The following is a 17768-nucleotide window of genomic DNA, read 5'->3' as shown; positions in this document are numbered from 1 at the left end:
CTATAGTAACACCGGTAACCAATCCAGTACAATGTCATGCTAGAAAGTCTTCTCTCATGATGCATACATTATGGTTGATTATACAATCATAGAGGTGTCGATTATATTTTTGTTTTATCACTGAGGATAAAGTTGTAAACTGTTTATTTTTCTAGCAAAATAGAAACCCCTTATATTACGATGTAACACCACCTTCCATTATAGCCTATATAAGAAACCATTTATTTCATTTATTATAATAATTGACACAAAAAAGAATCAATATCATAATTTTAAAGGTAGAATTTATCGTAAGTCTATTCAACTTTTTATTGACAGATGATAGTCTATACAGTATATGCAACAAAGGTCCCAAGGATGTCTTGGTTATATGACATGCTCTGTAACCACTTGACTCTGAAGATGGTACTCCTCATTGCAATTCAATGTACACGTGTAACCAAGCGTTTGCATAAGCTATTATAGGGTACATAATTACTGTGTGTCATTCATTTGTTTGCTATGAGTTTTAGGCAATTACTGTTATCACACAGTAGGTGTGTATCGATTTATCTTAGGTTCAATCTAATATCAATCAAAAAATGGATTCAACATTACCTAATGTCCATCTTATTTTGTATTTCTTATTACAGAAACATCAATGTGAGACCATTAAAGAGCTTGAAACAAACAAACTACTTGTAGAAGGTACCAAGTCAAAAATGTGTTGTCTTTGTACCACTTTAAACATAAAGCTGAAGGAAAGAGAATCTAGAGTGTATAATTGAGAATTATTTGTATTTCTATCCAACCCATGGTCTTGAGAAGGTCTAACACCTACTGGTTCAGCCTTATGTAGCTGCTGGTATTTTAGAAACCATGTATTACCAGTTTAATTATCATGCTTGTAGCACGTTAAACCAGGAAATTAGCAGAGGATTCAAAGTCAGTCTGACCTCGAGTTGACCTGTTCTTTTATAACCCAGAGCACAGTCTGAGCTCCTGGCCTGTGATATATCCTGAAGATGTTTTTTATTATAACATCAAATAACCACTCTATATCTTTACACCTGATATTGATTTGCTTTAATAACACACACACACAACATTTATAAAATTGTATTCCGCAGAATAAAGAGTATTTTTTATAAAAAACATGTTGCTTTTTTTTAACATTGAGAATAATGCTTATGGTGAAATGTGTCTCCGCTCATTTTGACTCATTAATATCTTATTACGAGGTGATGGGCAAGATTACCATGGAAATAAGGAACAGAATAAAGCATATTCATATCTGGGCTATTGCTTATATTGTCTTGAAAAGTTTCCATCGTGTAAAAGTCAACATTTACATAATATCAGTATTCATTCATTTTGGCTATCACACACAGTATATCTTTTTTTTAATAAAAAATAATAAATAGCACAGAGACCAGAGAGTTTTTTGTTTTTCAGACGTTTCCCTCCCTCCAGTGTTCTCTGAGTGAACTGCAGGCTGACCAGTAACCTCTCACTGATGTGGGTGAATTAGATTAGATTAGATTTACTGTCCCCAGGGGGAAATTCATTTTCACAGCACTGTACACAGTATAGATGAAATATATAAACAGCAAACAATGACACCGACAACAACAGATGGTGACACACATGGCAGTTACATTTAGCGAGGCCTGTTATTTATGGCAGAAATGGCTGCCGGAACCAAGCTTTTTCCAAAGCGAGCTCTTTTATGTCTGAGTGTTCTGTACCTGCGTCCGGATGGCAGTGGGGTGAGGTACTGATGAGTGGATGTGTGATGTCCAGTTCTATTGTGGATGCGATGCGTGAGATGGTCCTGTTGTTAAGTATTGTGAGGTTGTGTGTGGGGAGTCCAATTATCCTGGCAGCAGTGTTGGTGATAATAATAATAATAATAACTTTTATTTATATAGCGCTTTTCAATAACCTGGCAGCAGTGTTGGTGATGTGTGTGAGTTTTGTCCAGTTGGTCTCAGTGAACATATTGAAAAAGCAGGCGGAGCAGTTCATGAGGATGGGTTGATAATGCTTTGATACAGTACAATGCAAGGTGGGAGAATAACAAAGCAATATCAGATGGGTTTATTTTGTTTCTTTTTATTTTATTTACAATGTTAAACAGTGCAGCCAAACATAAAATAAATAAAACACTTTGTCATGACCAAAAATAGGGAAGGGGGGGGGGGCAGAACAGCAACAGGAGCTTCATGCAGCTAATACAAGATTGTCCAGCAATACCTTCAAAAACAAACTGACTCTTCATGCTTTACAGCCACTTCATCGACCCAAATTAGATCCAAAGGAAGTTCGTCTTGCTCCTTGCCAACATGTCCTGCTCTTCTTGAAATATTCTTTCCTCTCTCCATGTTGGTTGAATGTTAGAGGGATTTTTTTATTATCCAGAGGTGTCAGCCACTTTTACAACAAGGCACTTGTACGCAGTTAGAAATGTCAGTACTGAAATGAATGTACCATCTTACTCCGGCTGCTGTGACTGGAGTACAGTACCAGGAACAACGCAACAAGCAGGTTAATATAATCCAACTAGGCAGTTTCATAACTATTTATACAAAGGTTATCATGTTTTCTGGTGAAATATTTTTACATTTCAGTCCAAAAATAAATGGAAGTAGTTGAAAACCTTATAATAATAGAGTATCTCATTCACTCTTACATTATAGGCTGTAATTTGAGACCATGTTTTCACACATAATCATTTTATAATCTGGTTTATGAATTTAAATGCTTACAGTGTAAATGTTGAGGCCATATTTTAAATATTGCTCTGCTTTCATTAAATATTTGATCTCCATGCGGCTGCAGTGCTATGGGCGTGGCTGTTATAGGTTGTATTGTTCTTATTCAAGTTCACTCAGGCAGTAACCTATTGATGTACAGTACATTTGACTGACACATAAACAAAAACTATAATGACGTAAAAATGCATTTCGTTTCCTTGAATGAAACCCAGACACATTCAGTGTTCTGCAACATAAAACTTAACTGATATCTTACATACTGACATTTTTACAATGTCCACCAGTGCTAAACAAAATCCCCAAAAATCATTTATATAAAAAAAGAAGCATTTTTGTCATTGCCCATATTAGTCGACAGTCTTACAGTAGTTAAGGCAAAAAGTAGTCTTCGTCACGGGCAGTGTCTTCTTCATCAACAATGTCCAGTGTGTCTGTATGCATCTAATATTATACTGTATGTTTGTGCATTCATGCATGTCTTTGAGTTGTGATTTTCCGTCCTCATTTTGTCCTCAGGAAAACAGTGAAGTCCATGTGTCCTTCTTTCTGAAGACTGTTAGTATTTGGAGCTGCTAGACTGGTTCTGATACTGTTGTTGGCCTGCAGTAGTAACTATACACACTGATATAGATGCACAGATTAAATAGACTATGCAAGGCCAGCCATCAGTGGGCTACAGAGAGTATAGATCCAGTCACAGTGCAACAGGCCATAAGTATGCAAGTACTGACACAGTACAGAGTGCACAAGATGTCACGATCTCAGTCTATGTTCACCATTTTTAGTCCGTTAGTTCCAATGCAAAGACAGAATGAGTGCCACACATGGTGATTTGAATTAATTCAGTCAGTCAGTGCTTCAAAGTGAGTTATGAGGTCCGGTCGCTCCAGTGCGTGGCCCATTCCTTTTTATGCACAACTCCTGACTTCTCAGTCTGGAACTGTGGCCGGTCTTCGCGAGGAATCTTCACCGCGTGGTACTGAGGCAACTTGTCTTTGTAGTGGGCCCGCTGGAAGAAGCCACACTGTGGGCAGAGGAAAGAGGAAAACAGGGAGGGAGAGACAGAGAGACAGGACGGAAGGAAAAGACAAATTAAATTAAGTCATATATAGTTATTGCAAATTCCACACAAATTGCATGCATTTGTTTGCAATTATTTCATTTGTTTAACTTCAAATGTCATGCATGAGGCGTATAAAATGTAATTAGTTAAAGACTATTAAAGTCTTGTAGTTCATCTCAAACAGATAAAAGTGATTATCTGCTGCCCTTGTGCAGTTAAAGTGACATTTTAATAAAAAAGCACCCAAAGCACATCAACATGCTCCACATTTCAAATTCAGCATCATCCTTTAGTGTCCGTGACTAACACCCAAACACGCTGCCATCAAGAAGAAGTGCCCACATTCCTGTGACAAAAACACCTGAAGATGTTAATGACAAGTAAACTTTAACACCTGACAATAAGGCACTTTTATGATATGTCACACAGGAGTGTTAATATACTGTATTAAAAAGCGCATGACAAGCACATCACAAAATTAGAAGTCTCCATAGACCGGTGTAGCTAATTAATCTGCCAGGTCAACAGCAGAGGCACGACACACAGCACAGCAGGCATCTGAAAAGCCCTGACAGAGAGATGGATGGATGGTGTTCATAGGCACCAAACAATGCTAAACAATAAGAGTTTTGGTTTAATTTCATTGTGCCAATGTGTGTCAATATTTTACGCTGAAATGAACACCACCAGCCACACCAAAGTGCACAACACAGCCATTGTGTGTGAATATGTTACCGCTTGGAGGGAGAGGAGGAGGGGAGAGCAGGCCAGAGTGAAATATATCTTTATATTATAGTTCTGACGCCTGCTTCTCCGCCTCCGAGGGTTGGACCCCCAAATGGGCGCGGTAGTACTCCGTGTCATAGTGCCGGCGCCGCTCACTGCGCTTGAAGAAGCCACACTGGGCAACAGATCACCAAAGGGAAAGTAAAACCGATGAGAAACAATGGGAAATGAAAAAGGAAGGGGATTTGAGTCCCAGATTGAAGTGAGAAGACACAAACAAAAAGAGATGACACACAGAGGACAAACAAAAGAGGAAAGAAACAGATGAGAGTGAGCTGGAAGTAATAAAATGATTAGGACAGAACAAAGCTGGTAGAAATAATTGGACTACCATGGAAATATATGAGGAAAAAGACAAAGGAAGGGACAGTGAAGTGACCGGGGTGCAGTCAATCAAACTATAAAGGCCTCTTATGTGTGTGCTGAATGTGAATATAATCAAGAAAAAAAAATATATATACACATCGGTTTAGGACTTTGACACATAGGACAAAAAAGGTGTGTGTGTGTTACCTTCCACAGTATGCAGACTAACAGAGTCAGCAGCAGGATGCCTGCCAGGACAGCTATGAGTATGATCCACCAGGGGATCCAGTACTGATCAGCAAGACCCGGCTCAGGGTAGATCATTACTGGAACCTGGAGAGGAAGGAAGAATGCAATTGTTTATATGCAGAATTGAAAGAAAAATAGTAGGGGAGAAGGGGGTAAGTTGAACCACCCCCTGTAACTAGGCAACGCCTTATACTGTAGTTGTAATCAAGTGAGAGATTATGCAAGCTCCACCCATTTCTCATTGCCTGTGAAAGAGAGATACTCATTGTGGTCTGGTAAGTAAACATGTTTACAAAAAAACGTTTTTTGCTTGTCAAAGTACATTTTCTAGATGTCAGCTATATCGGCTGTCATGTCAAAAAAAAAGTATCCAGGTTTAAACACATATATTGTATATGTTGATGTGTTGGCAGCGTATTAAACCATGTGAATCATTAAGCTAAACATGACTCTGAATTTTAATGCTAGGCTATTTTTTCTAAAATGGTGGCTATGGGGTAAAGTGAACCATGGGCCTTGGGGTTAGTTGAGCCAGTTTTTCAATGGAGAAATGAATGAAAGTAGGCCAAGTTGATAATAAGAGCTCATTGTAAGCTACATTTAAAGTTGAATTTATCCTGTGTTTGATTGGTAAGATGTATGAAATTGTATCACCATTTGTATGATTAGTTTTCCTTTTAACATGTTAAAAAAAAAATCAATTCAATAGAAATTTATATAAAAAATATTTGAAAAACTAAACTTGTATTTGGTTTGATATTTATTGTTTATAGTTACCTTTAAGATTTGTTGTAGGTATGCCCAGGTTTAAACAGTGGTTCAATTTACCCCCTGACCTTGATCAACTTACCCCTAACCCGGGTCAAATTGAGCCACAAGACTTTTTTTTTAGAAGTAATATTTTCACTGCCCTTGATCAAATATTAATTATTATCATTGCCATTGATAGGAGACATCCTGAATTATAGGTGTGTGTTTTCATTTTTACTATGTGTCATTTCTCCTTGCTTAGAGGACAGCATAACAAAAAAATGGCTCAACTTACCCCACTCTCCCCTATTTATATACACCTCAGGCCTTAGTTCACATATATTTGTTATGATTATAGATTAAGAACGTTTAAATAAAATAAAGATAAATGCTCTATGAACTGATGCTAAGTACCTGTGCAGAAGCGTCCTTGAGGACCAGGTGTTTGATGCTGGACTTCACAGTGATGTTGGCTCTGACCAGCAGTTCCAAAGCACTGACCGCCGAAAAATCCTGACAGACAGGATGAATAATACAATTTACAGGTTATATCACATCATATTAAAACAGGCAAGGATGCCTTCATATGAAAGTGGAAATGCTGTTGTTTTATAACTTAGTCTTTCAGTTTGAACCATCATTGATATACAGTATAATATAACGTTGACTAAAACTTTAGAAATAAGACCCATTTTAAGTAAGTAATACAGTCTGCGGCGACATCTTGATTTATTTGGCGATAAGCTAAAGACTAAACAAGAAAACTGCCATGTTGACTGTACAGTATTTTTTTCTTGTCACGATATCATCTGAATATGTATCAGCAGCTGCCGGTTTCTCAGTGGTCGAAGCTGACAGCTGTCTTCACAGTTTTCCTACTGCCTTCACATCAAAGCTGTTGTTAATCATCCTGTAAATGCACTTGCTGCAGTCATCATTCATTCGCTTCACACGTGAGTGCCGGCAGCAGTTGCAAACAGCTGGAATGAAGCTAAGATGGAGAGTAATGTGCAGTGAGGTGCAGATGTAAAGAGGACAGGTTTTTTTTATTTACCTCTATAAAGCTGCTGTTCCACAGTCTGGCATGGATCTTGAGGACAGCCTGACCAGAGAAGCTGTGGAGGGGACACTGCAGCAGGACACAGCGAGCGGACCCCAAGAGACAGTCCTGGAGAAAGGGGTGACAGTTTAGCACTGTAGGACTTATTTTTTCAAATTAACTGGTGACAGGTGTAGGCAGCAATATTTTCCTTTCCCTCTTACCAGTTTGAGCGACTTCCGTCTCTCCGAGGCTGCCACAGCTGGCGTGGTTCGTCTCACGCTGCCTTTTGTCGTCATTGGACCTTCCTCCTCTGGGTGGGAGCGGCGCGTTCGCCCAGCCTGGTGGAAGTGACACATACATACAAGCAGAGATGAATCAGCCTCCTTTGATGATTCATGTTTGGCATTAAACATGACATTGACACGATGTACTGTATGTAACACAGGAGGAAAATGTTTCAGTCATGACAACGACACATTAGTTTATATGCAGTTGCATCCACAAAATATGGTATGTATACAGTATACTTTGTAAGGAAATGATTGTTTTTGTCATCTAACACATCAACACATTTTCAGCACAAATTCTTGAATTTCTGCTGTCAGAAACACCAGAATGTAGACCAAATAAAGAGTTTTTCTATTGTATGGTAGTTTTATTAATGGCATACAACTAACAATAATACACATTTAAAAGCCAAAATAAAACAATCGACTGCACCTTCTGTGGCCATTAAGTGGATGCAGATTGACTGTGCTGTCTTAATTGGTGGTGTCGTATAGATTTCCTTGCACATTAGTCAAATAAACTGTGCTCTGCTTACCCTTATATTAACAGCCTGTTGAGGTCCTGCAGGTGAAGAAATGGGTAGCTTCAGAGGATTTAAGGCCCCCGTTGAGGTGCACTGTGTTTCTGGGTGACCCTCAAACTTCATGCTTGCGGGATACAGGAGCCATTTCTGATTAGCCAGCTCGTAAGGCCACATGATGTTGAGGAAGGCCGAACCAAGCGTCTGCAGAGCTTGTCCGGTATTAATCACCTGATGTAAAAAATATATAAAAGAGATTATATTAGGATGTGGGACTTCTTTCAGCATTGATGCCAATCAAAATAACACACACTAGTTCCTCACCACAAACTCAAAATCCACAGGGCTGCCGATGTCCTCCAGACTGGCCATGGCACTCTCTCCCCTCACTGTCCCGCTGAAGAACAGCTGGTGAGGACGAGCAAGCCTACAGTAAAACACATTCACATCAAGGGGTCAGACAGCTGCACACATTCACAAAGCTGCATAAAGCATACATGCATTGCACCGAAAACCTCAGTTAACATTTTTGATGAGATCTGAACGAATCTAAAAGATACAAGCTAAATGTTGTGGAATGTGATGCACACAATATATAGAATATACAAGTGTAAACATCACATAACGTCTATAAAGAGTTGTAAAAGGCTGATACATAATAACATAACTTTAGCAAAATGTATAATAGCAACCTTTCCTAGCCTCATACAGATTTAACAGAGATACAAAAAAGAAAAAGGTTTCACTCACCCACTGACAGACAGAGGGAGCTCTATCACAACTCTAGCAAAAGCTGTGACTGGTACCAGATCGGGCTGCTCACTGATACTGAGGACAAAACAACCAAACACTGTCATCAAAGGGTTATTTGGCCTGAACAAGTCAAATATTAGCACTTACAGTATATAGAGCTCGATGTGCTTGATGTCGTGAAAATACATACATACTGTATACATCATGTTTTCAAGAGAACATTTTAGAGGACTTACGTTGTCAAAGCGAGATCTGCTGTCAACTCAGTGGTCTCAATTGTAATGTTTGATGTGCTCAAATTGATGGAGAATTTAAGCTGAAATAGCAACAAATGAAATATAAATGATATGTGAAAATAACAACACATAATTTCTCTTAATGCTGAAATTATAAAAATCTGAAAATATATGAAATTATCTGAAAACATATACTGTATATATTTTTCCACCACAAGTTACATATTTTTGTCCTGATTTCTCCCCATTTCCCCAAAGTTTTTGCACTTTTGTTTTTATTACACATTGGTAATTTGGAGTTGAATGGGTTAGAGACAGGTGACAACAAGAAGCAAAGGGCTACGTGTCTGAATTCACACTATTTTGTTTTCGTACCTTAGTGTCGCGTTTCACAGGGTTTCCGAGGTCACATTCGACTTGGGAGCCATTCTGGTTTGCCTGGCATCTAATCTAGAGACAGATAGCATATCAAAAAAATGCTATCATTAAAAACAGATATCCAAACATTCTTGGTAAAAAAAGATTGTTCTTAATAGAGCAGATACCTGTGGTGGGATCCTTGAGCCGGCATAAGACAGAGTGTTGGGGAGGGAGATGAGCAGCTGAGCGGCGTGGGCGTCGTCTCCGTCCTCCTCGGTGTGCTGAGGGTCAGAGGGCGTGTTGGTGACAGTGATCTCCAGCACCACCAGCCGATGGTCCGACAGCGAGAACACCTGCACTTCATCGTCATCTCTACATGAGGAGAGAGGGGGAAATAAATTAATGGTTTTCTAGAGAAAAAAGGAAAAAACAACATCATTGCACTTTGAAGTAATCTAACATGATCGTCTCCTTTATGAGTTGGATAAAAAATATATGCCCCACCTTATAATAAGTCAAACTTTTGGGCATATCATTCGTTAAATTCCTCTTTTCAAGACTCTCTTCACAAACACTTAAAGCTAGTTTTAAAAAATATATCTTTTTGAAAGTGATTTTAAATGACGGTATGATCAAAGGGACATAGCACCCTTTAAGTGTCTTAAAGGATTGAAATTGAAATAATAGGGCTTAGTATAAAGCCAACCATATAAATTGATAAATCCTTTAAAGATAACGTTCCTTAATATTATCCTGTACCAAAAGATAAATATAAAAACATGACATTTAGAATCCAGTGAACGCCAGGATAACATCCATTATACGGTAAGATAAGATGTCAGTATTGAAAGGCATCGAGCAAATGTTTCTGGTTGATGCTCGTTCAACACTAAAACAATCTGTACACACATTATAAAAACAGACACACATGAACGTTTATGTTGGTGTCCCTAGGCAACAGTCTAGCCCACACAGAGTGGGCTGAGCAGACACTTACTTTGGCAGTGGGGTGAAGAGGTCGGAGGTCAGGGGTCTTGTTCCAAACTGGTAGCTCAGCTTCAGGTTGCTCTGGCAGATCTTGTCGCTGCCGCATCCTTCTCGCAGGAAGTTCACCTTCAGACGGTAAAAGAGGAAGACGTGAAGAAGTTTTTTTAAATCTCAAAACACAATCTTCGTCTACTGTCAGCTTGTTAAAACAAGATTACATTTTTGTAGAATGGTAAATACTGAAATGTTGCATTATACAAAACATTTTGATTGCATTTAAAGCTAAACATGGAGCCAATAATACATATACAAAGTGTATTTAATTTATTTTGGTTTCCAAATATTGGATAGAACAAGACACTTAAAGTTGTTACCTTTAACTTTAAGAAACAAAGTAAGTGATTGAGAAGAAATTTTATTTTTGTAAATGTTAACCGCTTGCAGCCCTAGTTGCATTACACATTTTAATCATAATGCATAACATCTCTATTAAGCAGCAGACACGTGGTGGTTAAAAGGAGAACAACGAAAACAAATGAAGCAATACATGTCTTCAAAATTCTTTAATTCTGCATGTCTATCAATGTTAATGTTCTAAACAGAAATTGTCAGCTAGGTTTGTTTATATGTAATATTTGAGACTTTCATAAGCCATGACAAGTTGACTTACATAAGAATCAAACCGTTGATAGGAAGTTTTTCATTTCTGTATAATCTAATCTACATGCAAGTGTGGCCCATTAAAATGAATCAAGACAGTAAAATACTTGAGCTTTCTTTTGTTACAGACCTCAGAGTGCAGCGTATTGGACGGGGAAACACTCAGAACAGGCGCCAGCTTCTCCAGCTTCTTGGCACCCGAATGTCTGCGGGGGGGCACAGACTTGATCTCGTGGGTCATCGCCAATGAGATGGGGCGCAGTTTGTCAAGGATGTTATCCTGCATGGACAGAGATTTGAACCAAATTTAACAAAAATATTTGGTCAAAGAGTTTGTTTATGGTGTGAAAGAGTGGAGATATAGCAATTTAACTTTATAGTAAAAATATTGAATGTAAATTAAATTCAGTAAAAATGGTAGAATGTTAAAAACACGCAATATACTTTTACCATTTGTATTAAGTATTATGTTTCCACCACTTTTGAATGCAAAAACGAAGATGAAAAACCACCTGCAATTGTTAACAAATAACTCAAACTAAGTACAAATCCCTTATTACACTACCACAACAGCTGTGGTTGATGAATTGTATCTGGACAACACAAACACATCTAAGTTACTGACATCGAGCTGGAAGGTAGCAGTGGTGCACACAGGGTGTCGCTGCCGATGGAGCTCCACCTCTTCTGTCTGAGTATACTCCGGCTCCAGGGAACTGCGTCCCAGGAAGTTAACACGGTGTGGGAGGCCTAACTTCCTGCGCTCGGTGTCAGCTTCAAAGTGCACCACCAGGGCTGGATGGGAGTAAAAAACAACAAGAGAGAAGGAAAAAATGTCAGGACACACACATAGAGCTGTTAAAGAGCCCACCAGGGACAAAACATAGATGAAGCCCCATCAGAGGGAATACAGTATTACACAGCTGTGATTTGTATCAAAAATAAAGTCTAATGTTACTCCAAAGATAAGGTTGCTTTTCACTGTAAATAGAAATCACTTCCGTCCCACTTAAGTGACGAACAAAAATGGTCTTGGAAAGCGAGGAGTGACTTACTTATGTGCGGGGAGTAGTGTTCTGGGTGGGCTGTGAAGGTGAAGCAGGCCTTGACCTCCACGCTAAAAAAGGCAGACAGTGGAAAGCTTAAATATGTATATCTGTTATACAGTAGTTTAACCACTACATATGATTGAGATGATCCATTAAATCATAGAGAAAAACATAATTCAAAAGAAGAATGTGTCCCAATATAAGCGCTTACCAGGCTCCCTCTCGGCCTTTGCAGTTACGCTGCTCCAGATCAATGTACTGAGGGTCGATAGATACTTCTCGGAGCACATGGATGACTGGGCGAGACCTTGGGATAGACCAAAAACACAAGAGTGTGTCAGGTAGAACACATTATGACTTAATTGTGGTTTCATTGTGAAGAAAGCTGCAAGTAAACATGCAAGATTTATGATAGAGCTTTTATTTTGTGTGCTTCTTGAGTGTCTGCTTTGATTTGGAATTGATGCGATTTATCAACAATAGGATATTTAACATTGAGCTTTTATATTTCAAATGCATACCAAGTAAAGTATCTTGTTCTGTTTTTCTAAATAAATCTCACCTGAAGAGAACCACTGAGTCATTAAGAGAGCCCACAGCGATATCTGGGTAGTGGTTACTGTCAATATCCAAACCCCCTGAGATGGAGTATCCAAATCGTCTCACATCAAAGTCACGACCATCCAGCACCTGATGGTACAAAAAAGAAGATCATTCATCATAGTTGAAGATTTAAAAACTAATAAATAAACCATGTCCATCATACAATGATGGAAAATTGGTACTGTCCCTCTTGTATTCACTTATTCTAAATGTATACTGCACTATTTCTTTTATATTTTTCAGTTTATATTAACTTTCAATCTCTTGGTTCATTCCTAAACTGTCTAGAACTCACCTGAGCTGGCTTTGTTTCAATTCCAGCATCTGAACCTCTGTAGATGAACACTTTGCCATCTCCATCAAACGGGGCCCCAACAGCAATATCTGAACAGATATGGAAATCATTGTTAAAAACAAACATTCATTTAGTTAGCTACAGTTTACAGCTGAGTAGTTTAAAACCAACACAGTATGAAAAGTGGGAAAGAAGGGACACTTCTTTCTTTTATTATATTATATGTGAAACTGAGCTAAACTATAACCCACAGCAGTGGCAGCAGTAACTTGTGCATGTTTTTTTTCTGACTTAAATGTCGTAGTTCTTTTTTAATATACATATTTAATGTCAAACTCTTACATACTTTATCAGTGTATGGGATTTTGGGTTGTTCTCACCTCCGTACCCATCCTGGTCCAGATCACCGATGTTGCTGACTACAATTCCAAACATGGAGTCGTAGGTCCCGTTGAGACGGATGGGTCGGGAATGATCGTCCCAGTGACCGAAGGGGTTCAGGTACACGTACACAGCCCCTCCAATCTCTGCCTTACGGTCAAAGAAGTTAGGAGCTCCAACAATCAGGTCTGTCCAGCTAGGAACAGAAACAGAGAGTCAGAAGATGTCTTTTAATTTGAGTTCTTAGAAGCCAAGAAAACCTCTTATCCAAAACCAAAAGTACTATTTGAAGGTACTTGTACTTTACATGTATATCTAATTTCTTGCAACTTTATACTTCTGCTCCACCACATTTACAAGTGCAAATGTTGTACTTTCCTCCCCACTACATTTATTTCACAGCTGTATGGTTGCTTGTTACATTTAGATTAATATTTTACAGTACATATACATTTACAATAACCTTTAAAATATGATGAATTGTCATACAGTAGATTCAACTAGAGCAGTGGTCACCAACCTTTTTAAGCCCAAGATCACCGACCTCGGCCTAGGTGAAAGGCGAGATCTACCTATTGCAGAATTGAGTGAAAAAGACGGCCCAGACAGTGCTTCCAATTTGAGGCCTTTTATATAGGCTAATTGCATCTGAATTACTGTTACAATGAAGGCTCCATAATCAGCTCAAGGCATATAGGGCAGGGGTAAAGTGCTATTTTTTGTGTGGGTGGCAGACCTCACCTCCTCTAGGGGGGTCCTCACCTCCTCTAGGGGGGTCCGGGGGGATGCTACCCCGGGAAGATTTTTTTTTAAATATTGAAATTGAAAGCATCAATCTGGTGCACTTTGAGAGCAACATGAAGAGATCTATGGATACATCTCTCAACACCCAGATGAAACAGAACTGTAAACAGATTTTCTTTTTCTTTATGGATATTTTACAAATCACTCTTTAAACTGTATTCTTGTTTTACTGCCATATAGTATTTCATACCTGTTTTTCATGTATTCTCTTATTGTTTGTATAACTATAATGATCATATGAAGGTGTAACACGGAAATAATCTTTTGAATAATTTGTGGCAAAACCGTTCTAAACACTCAGAGTCCTTTAGCTCACCTGAGCCCCACAGTCTGACAGGGGAGGACTCTCCTCCAGCTTGTTGTGGAGACAGCTCCTTATGTCCGTTAGTGCAGCTAGCTAACCAGATGCTAACATCACTGTCCCCGCTAGCAGCGGCCCCTCTCTCCCCCTCTATCTCTCTCTCCCTCACTAAATGCGCTATTGCCACACACACACAGAGCCGAGCTTGAATGACACAAGCACACGTGTATTTCCATGCAACTCTCTGATTGGTCTGGTGACTTGCCTCTGTTGCATTCACTGAACACGGGAAATTGCAGGCCTGCCGTCCTCTCTTGTGTCATGACTCATGATGAGGTTCAAGTAAAGCACGGTTAATGTATTATATTATTGAGGTGTCTCAAATATATGTCAATCAAGTGGCACCTGCTAACGGGGTGGTGGATGATAGGTTTACATCTAAAAACGTATTTTTCAAACATTATTATTTTAATTTAATTTTTCTTTCTTTTATTACTTTTTTTTTTAACGGTCCGTGATCTACCCGCACCACACTCACTATCGACCGGTCGATCGCGATCGACTGGTTGGCGACCACTGAACTAGAGAATGCAATTCCTGAAGAAATTGCTAGTGGGAATGCTTTATGCTGAAAATCTGACGCTAAACTGTTGAAATGTAATGTGTAAGAATAAAAGTGAATAATTTAGATTGAAATGATACATGAACACTGGGGGCTTGAATGTGTGATGAGAGAAGAAAAGAAAGTGAAAAGGCTTGGAATAGCAGCAGAATATTTGAACCGCAAACTTCTGAACTAACTTGATGGCGAATGATCTGTCGCCATGGCAACGGCATTTGATGACACCTCATAGTACGCTTAGATGCGTTGATGGCTGCATTGTTACCAAACCTGTGAAGTTTTGGGCTGTTTGGAGTATTTTCACTGAAGTTATGAGAAAACCGTGTTTCAAGGCGAGCATTGTGTTGCCATGGCAACGGCATTTGAAGAAATCTCAAAACTGTCCCGTAGATGTCTTCACGGCTGGACTGTTAGCACACTTGTGAAGTTTGAGCACTTTTTGAACATTTGCATAGGAGTTATAGCGACATCATGTTTTATGGCGAGGGATGCGTTTCCATGGAAACGGCATATGGTGAGATCTCAAATTTGGCGTAGAGCTGTTGAGGCATGGACCGGTGATATACAAGTGAAGATTGGGGGACGATTGGACCGTGTCGATGGGACTTACAGCCACATCGTGTTTCATGGCGAGTGGTCCGTCGCCATGGCAATGGCATTTGATGACACCCCATAATATGCTTAGATGCATTGATGTTTGCATCCTTACCAAACATGTGAAGTTTTGGGGCGTTTGGAGCAGTTTCAGTGAAGTTTTGAGAAAGCCATGTTTCATGGCGAGCATTGTTTTGCCATGGCAACGGCATTTGAAGAAATCTCCAAACTGTCCCGTAGATGTCTTCACGGCTGGACTGTTAGCAAACTGCTATCTGAAGTCTGCTGCTCTGGGCATGTCAGTTGGAGCGATGACATCATCGTGTTCCATTACACAGGTGTTTATATTTGAGCTAACGAGGTGTCTAGACTTCAAAGGCTTCATTGTTCTGAATGAGAGATGAACCTCTTACATGTGAAAGTTTTGTGTTAGAACCGTAACAGATATCTGTGAAATTTCAAAACGTGAAGCATGTCAAGGAAGTTGAGTATCTGAAGTGTAATTTTTGTGTACTTTCGGGTTAATAATGTGGCCTTTTTGGCAGTTTAACTAAAGGTGTGCGGCTGCTACCGTGAGGAAGTATCTGCCTGAAATTACAATGGGGTTTAATGGAGGAATGTTGAAAGTTGTTTTCACTTCATGCCCTCAAGAGGCATTTTGTTTAATTATTTTACTTAATTATTTGTCATTTTTCAAGCTATGAGATGTTTTCCTACGTTTGTTATGATAAATTATGTCTCAGGAATGTAGGGTTTGGGAATTATGGCCGTTTTAAAAAAATATATGAAGGCAAATTTCAAGATGTTCTACAGCTAGAGAGCTGTGACATCACGCACTCTAGTTAATGTTAAAATCTGAAGAAAACCTCTAAAACAAGGTCTGAACAATGTTTAATATCTCTAAAAGTAAGAATCAGATTTAAAAGTTGTTTTACTCGAATAATGTCAGAAGGATGTGTAACATTTTAAAGTTAGAATGAGGTTTCTGAGTGAAAGTATGAATGAACAGTTAGCAGTTGAAGTCGCATGAAGATTTGTTGAAGTTAAAGAATTTCTCCATTTGACATTCAATGGTTTATAAAAGTGAGTTGTATTATGGATGTATCTCTGGAATTATGATATTATGTTTATGAGATGATGTATATAATATAGTAATTAGCTCTATGCGTCTTCCGATCTCTCTGTTGTTTCGTATGTTGTAACTATGTAGTTCTGCGTATTGCAATGCGGTTGGAGAAGAAGCGCCGGCAACAATAAGTAGGTCGGAATAATTAAACGTTTTGTGCGTAGAAACAGTGTGATGCTGTTAACAGTTTTAATGTCTGTTTTATATAACTGTCCCCACTAATAAAAGTCCCATGCGTATATACTTGTATCTATGTGTATATGTGGAGACCAGGATCTCTCATAAGCAGACATCTCTTGATGACGCTCTGATATTTATCAATCAGCTGTCTATCTCTGTGACGATCACCAATGTGTCTGTCTGGACCACACCATTCCCCATGCGCAAAGGGCCAGTAATGCTCTCCTATAATAAAGGGATTTTGCTGTCAAGTCATAGATGTTGAAGAGGCTCTTGCTGATATCAAATTAGCTTATAGAGTGGATGGTTGAGTGACGGACGGCAAAGCGATTAGCCCTTCAACTGTATCTCTATTATCATCTATTTCACCAGCGAATATAAGACATGTCTGAAGGATATGAAACTCAGAGTACTATGTGAGCATTTCATCTATAATGAGTGATAAAGTGAATGTGAATGTATATATATGTCTGTATCTGGTAGCTGGTGTTTCTATCGCAGAGCTGTGTACATTCTATGCTGAATGGAAGCTGAGTTATGTATCATGCATAAGTATGAGGACCTATCATATGAACTGCATGAGTGTATGTAGTACGCTCTGTATGCTGATGGAGTTTATCTATAATATCTATCTGAAAGGGTGCGTTTTTTTAAGTCTTAATCCAACGTTTGTGTGTTTTTTTTGTGTTTTTTGTTGTCTGTCTTTTTTTTCTTGGTTGTTTTCTTTGTGTTTGTTGTGTTGTTCTTTGAGAGATAGTCCTCTGTACATTACTTAACTTTTCTACATGCCCTAAACACGGCATCGCCGTTCATTGTATGGTTCATAAATGTAACTCCTCAAGCTGCCGACTCTCCCTCGCGCGAGTTTCTTCTACTCTTTGGTCCTCTCTCTCCTCCTGTTTGCTGAGTACCTTTTGACATATCATGTCATCATCCTGCTCTCTCTTGTCTATCCCTGCGCTACACACCTCAAACCGTGTTCGATATCTAGTTATTGAGCGAGATAATCTCTCACTCTTTCTATGTAATCCTACATCCTACTCTATTGTTGTGATTT

General features: G+C 38.9%; 1 protein-coding gene and 1 long non-coding RNA gene across 5 annotated transcripts in view; one reads left to right on the top strand and one right to left on the bottom strand.

Moving 5' to 3' along the window:
* Positions 1 to 2094: 2094 nt before the first annotated feature.
* itga7 (integrin, alpha 7) overlaps positions 2095 to 17768 on the bottom strand; it is a 22830-nt gene continuing 7156 nt past the window's right edge. For 2 of the 3 annotated variants that reach the window (XM_010781959.1, XM_010781958.1), the window contains exons 3-21: positions 13084 to 13280; positions 12704 to 12792; positions 12368 to 12495; positions 12017 to 12112; positions 11812 to 11873; positions 11382 to 11551; positions 10887 to 11036; positions 10107 to 10222; positions 9295 to 9481; positions 9125 to 9199; positions 8750 to 8829; positions 8511 to 8588; positions 8085 to 8187; positions 7776 to 7991; positions 7174 to 7290; positions 6965 to 7078; positions 6325 to 6423; positions 5119 to 5244; positions 2095 to 3780 (exon numbers count right to left, since the gene is read on the bottom strand). In XM_010781959.1, coding sequence (XP_010780261.1) covers positions 3625 to 3780; positions 5119 to 5244; positions 6325 to 6423; positions 6965 to 7078; positions 7174 to 7290; positions 7776 to 7991; positions 8085 to 8187; positions 8511 to 8588; positions 8750 to 8829; positions 9125 to 9199; positions 9295 to 9481; positions 10107 to 10222; positions 10887 to 11036; positions 11382 to 11551; positions 11812 to 11873; positions 12017 to 12112; positions 12368 to 12495; positions 12704 to 12792; positions 13084 to 13280 — 2359 coding nt within the window. In that variant the 3' untranslated portion in view covers positions 2095 to 3624. Of the gene's footprint in view, positions 3781 to 4554; positions 4721 to 5118; positions 5245 to 6324; positions 6424 to 6964; positions 7079 to 7173; positions 7291 to 7775; positions 7992 to 8084; positions 8188 to 8510; positions 8589 to 8749; positions 8830 to 9124; positions 9200 to 9294; positions 9482 to 10106; positions 10223 to 10886; positions 11037 to 11381; positions 11552 to 11811; positions 11874 to 12016; positions 12113 to 12367; positions 12496 to 12703; positions 12793 to 13083; positions 13281 to 17768 lie in introns of all 3 variants that reach the window. The other variant, XM_010781957.1, reaches the window with a different exon arrangement.
* LOC104954763 (uncharacterized) lies at positions 5397 to 7267 on the top strand. 2 transcript variants are annotated; one of them, XR_799378.1, is made up of 4 exons: positions 5406 to 5435; positions 6738 to 6863; positions 6975 to 7090; positions 7177 to 7267. It is a non-coding gene; the product is annotated as an uncharacterized lncRNA (long non-coding RNA). The 2 variants fall into 2 exon arrangements; XR_799379.1 differs by lacking the exon at positions 6738 to 6863 and having other exon boundaries at positions 5397 to 5435.

The sequence above is a fragment of the Notothenia coriiceps genome, unplaced genomic scaffold (genome assembly GCF_000735185.1).
Source record: "Notothenia coriiceps isolate Sejong01 unplaced genomic scaffold, NC01 NC01_scaffold00023806, whole genome shotgun sequence".
In the NCBI taxonomy this organism is placed as follows: Eukaryota; Metazoa; Chordata; class Actinopteri; order Perciformes; family Nototheniidae; genus Notothenia; species Notothenia coriiceps.
The sequence above is the reverse complement of the archived record's forward strand: the minus strand, read 5'-3'. Positions and strand labels throughout refer to the sequence as shown.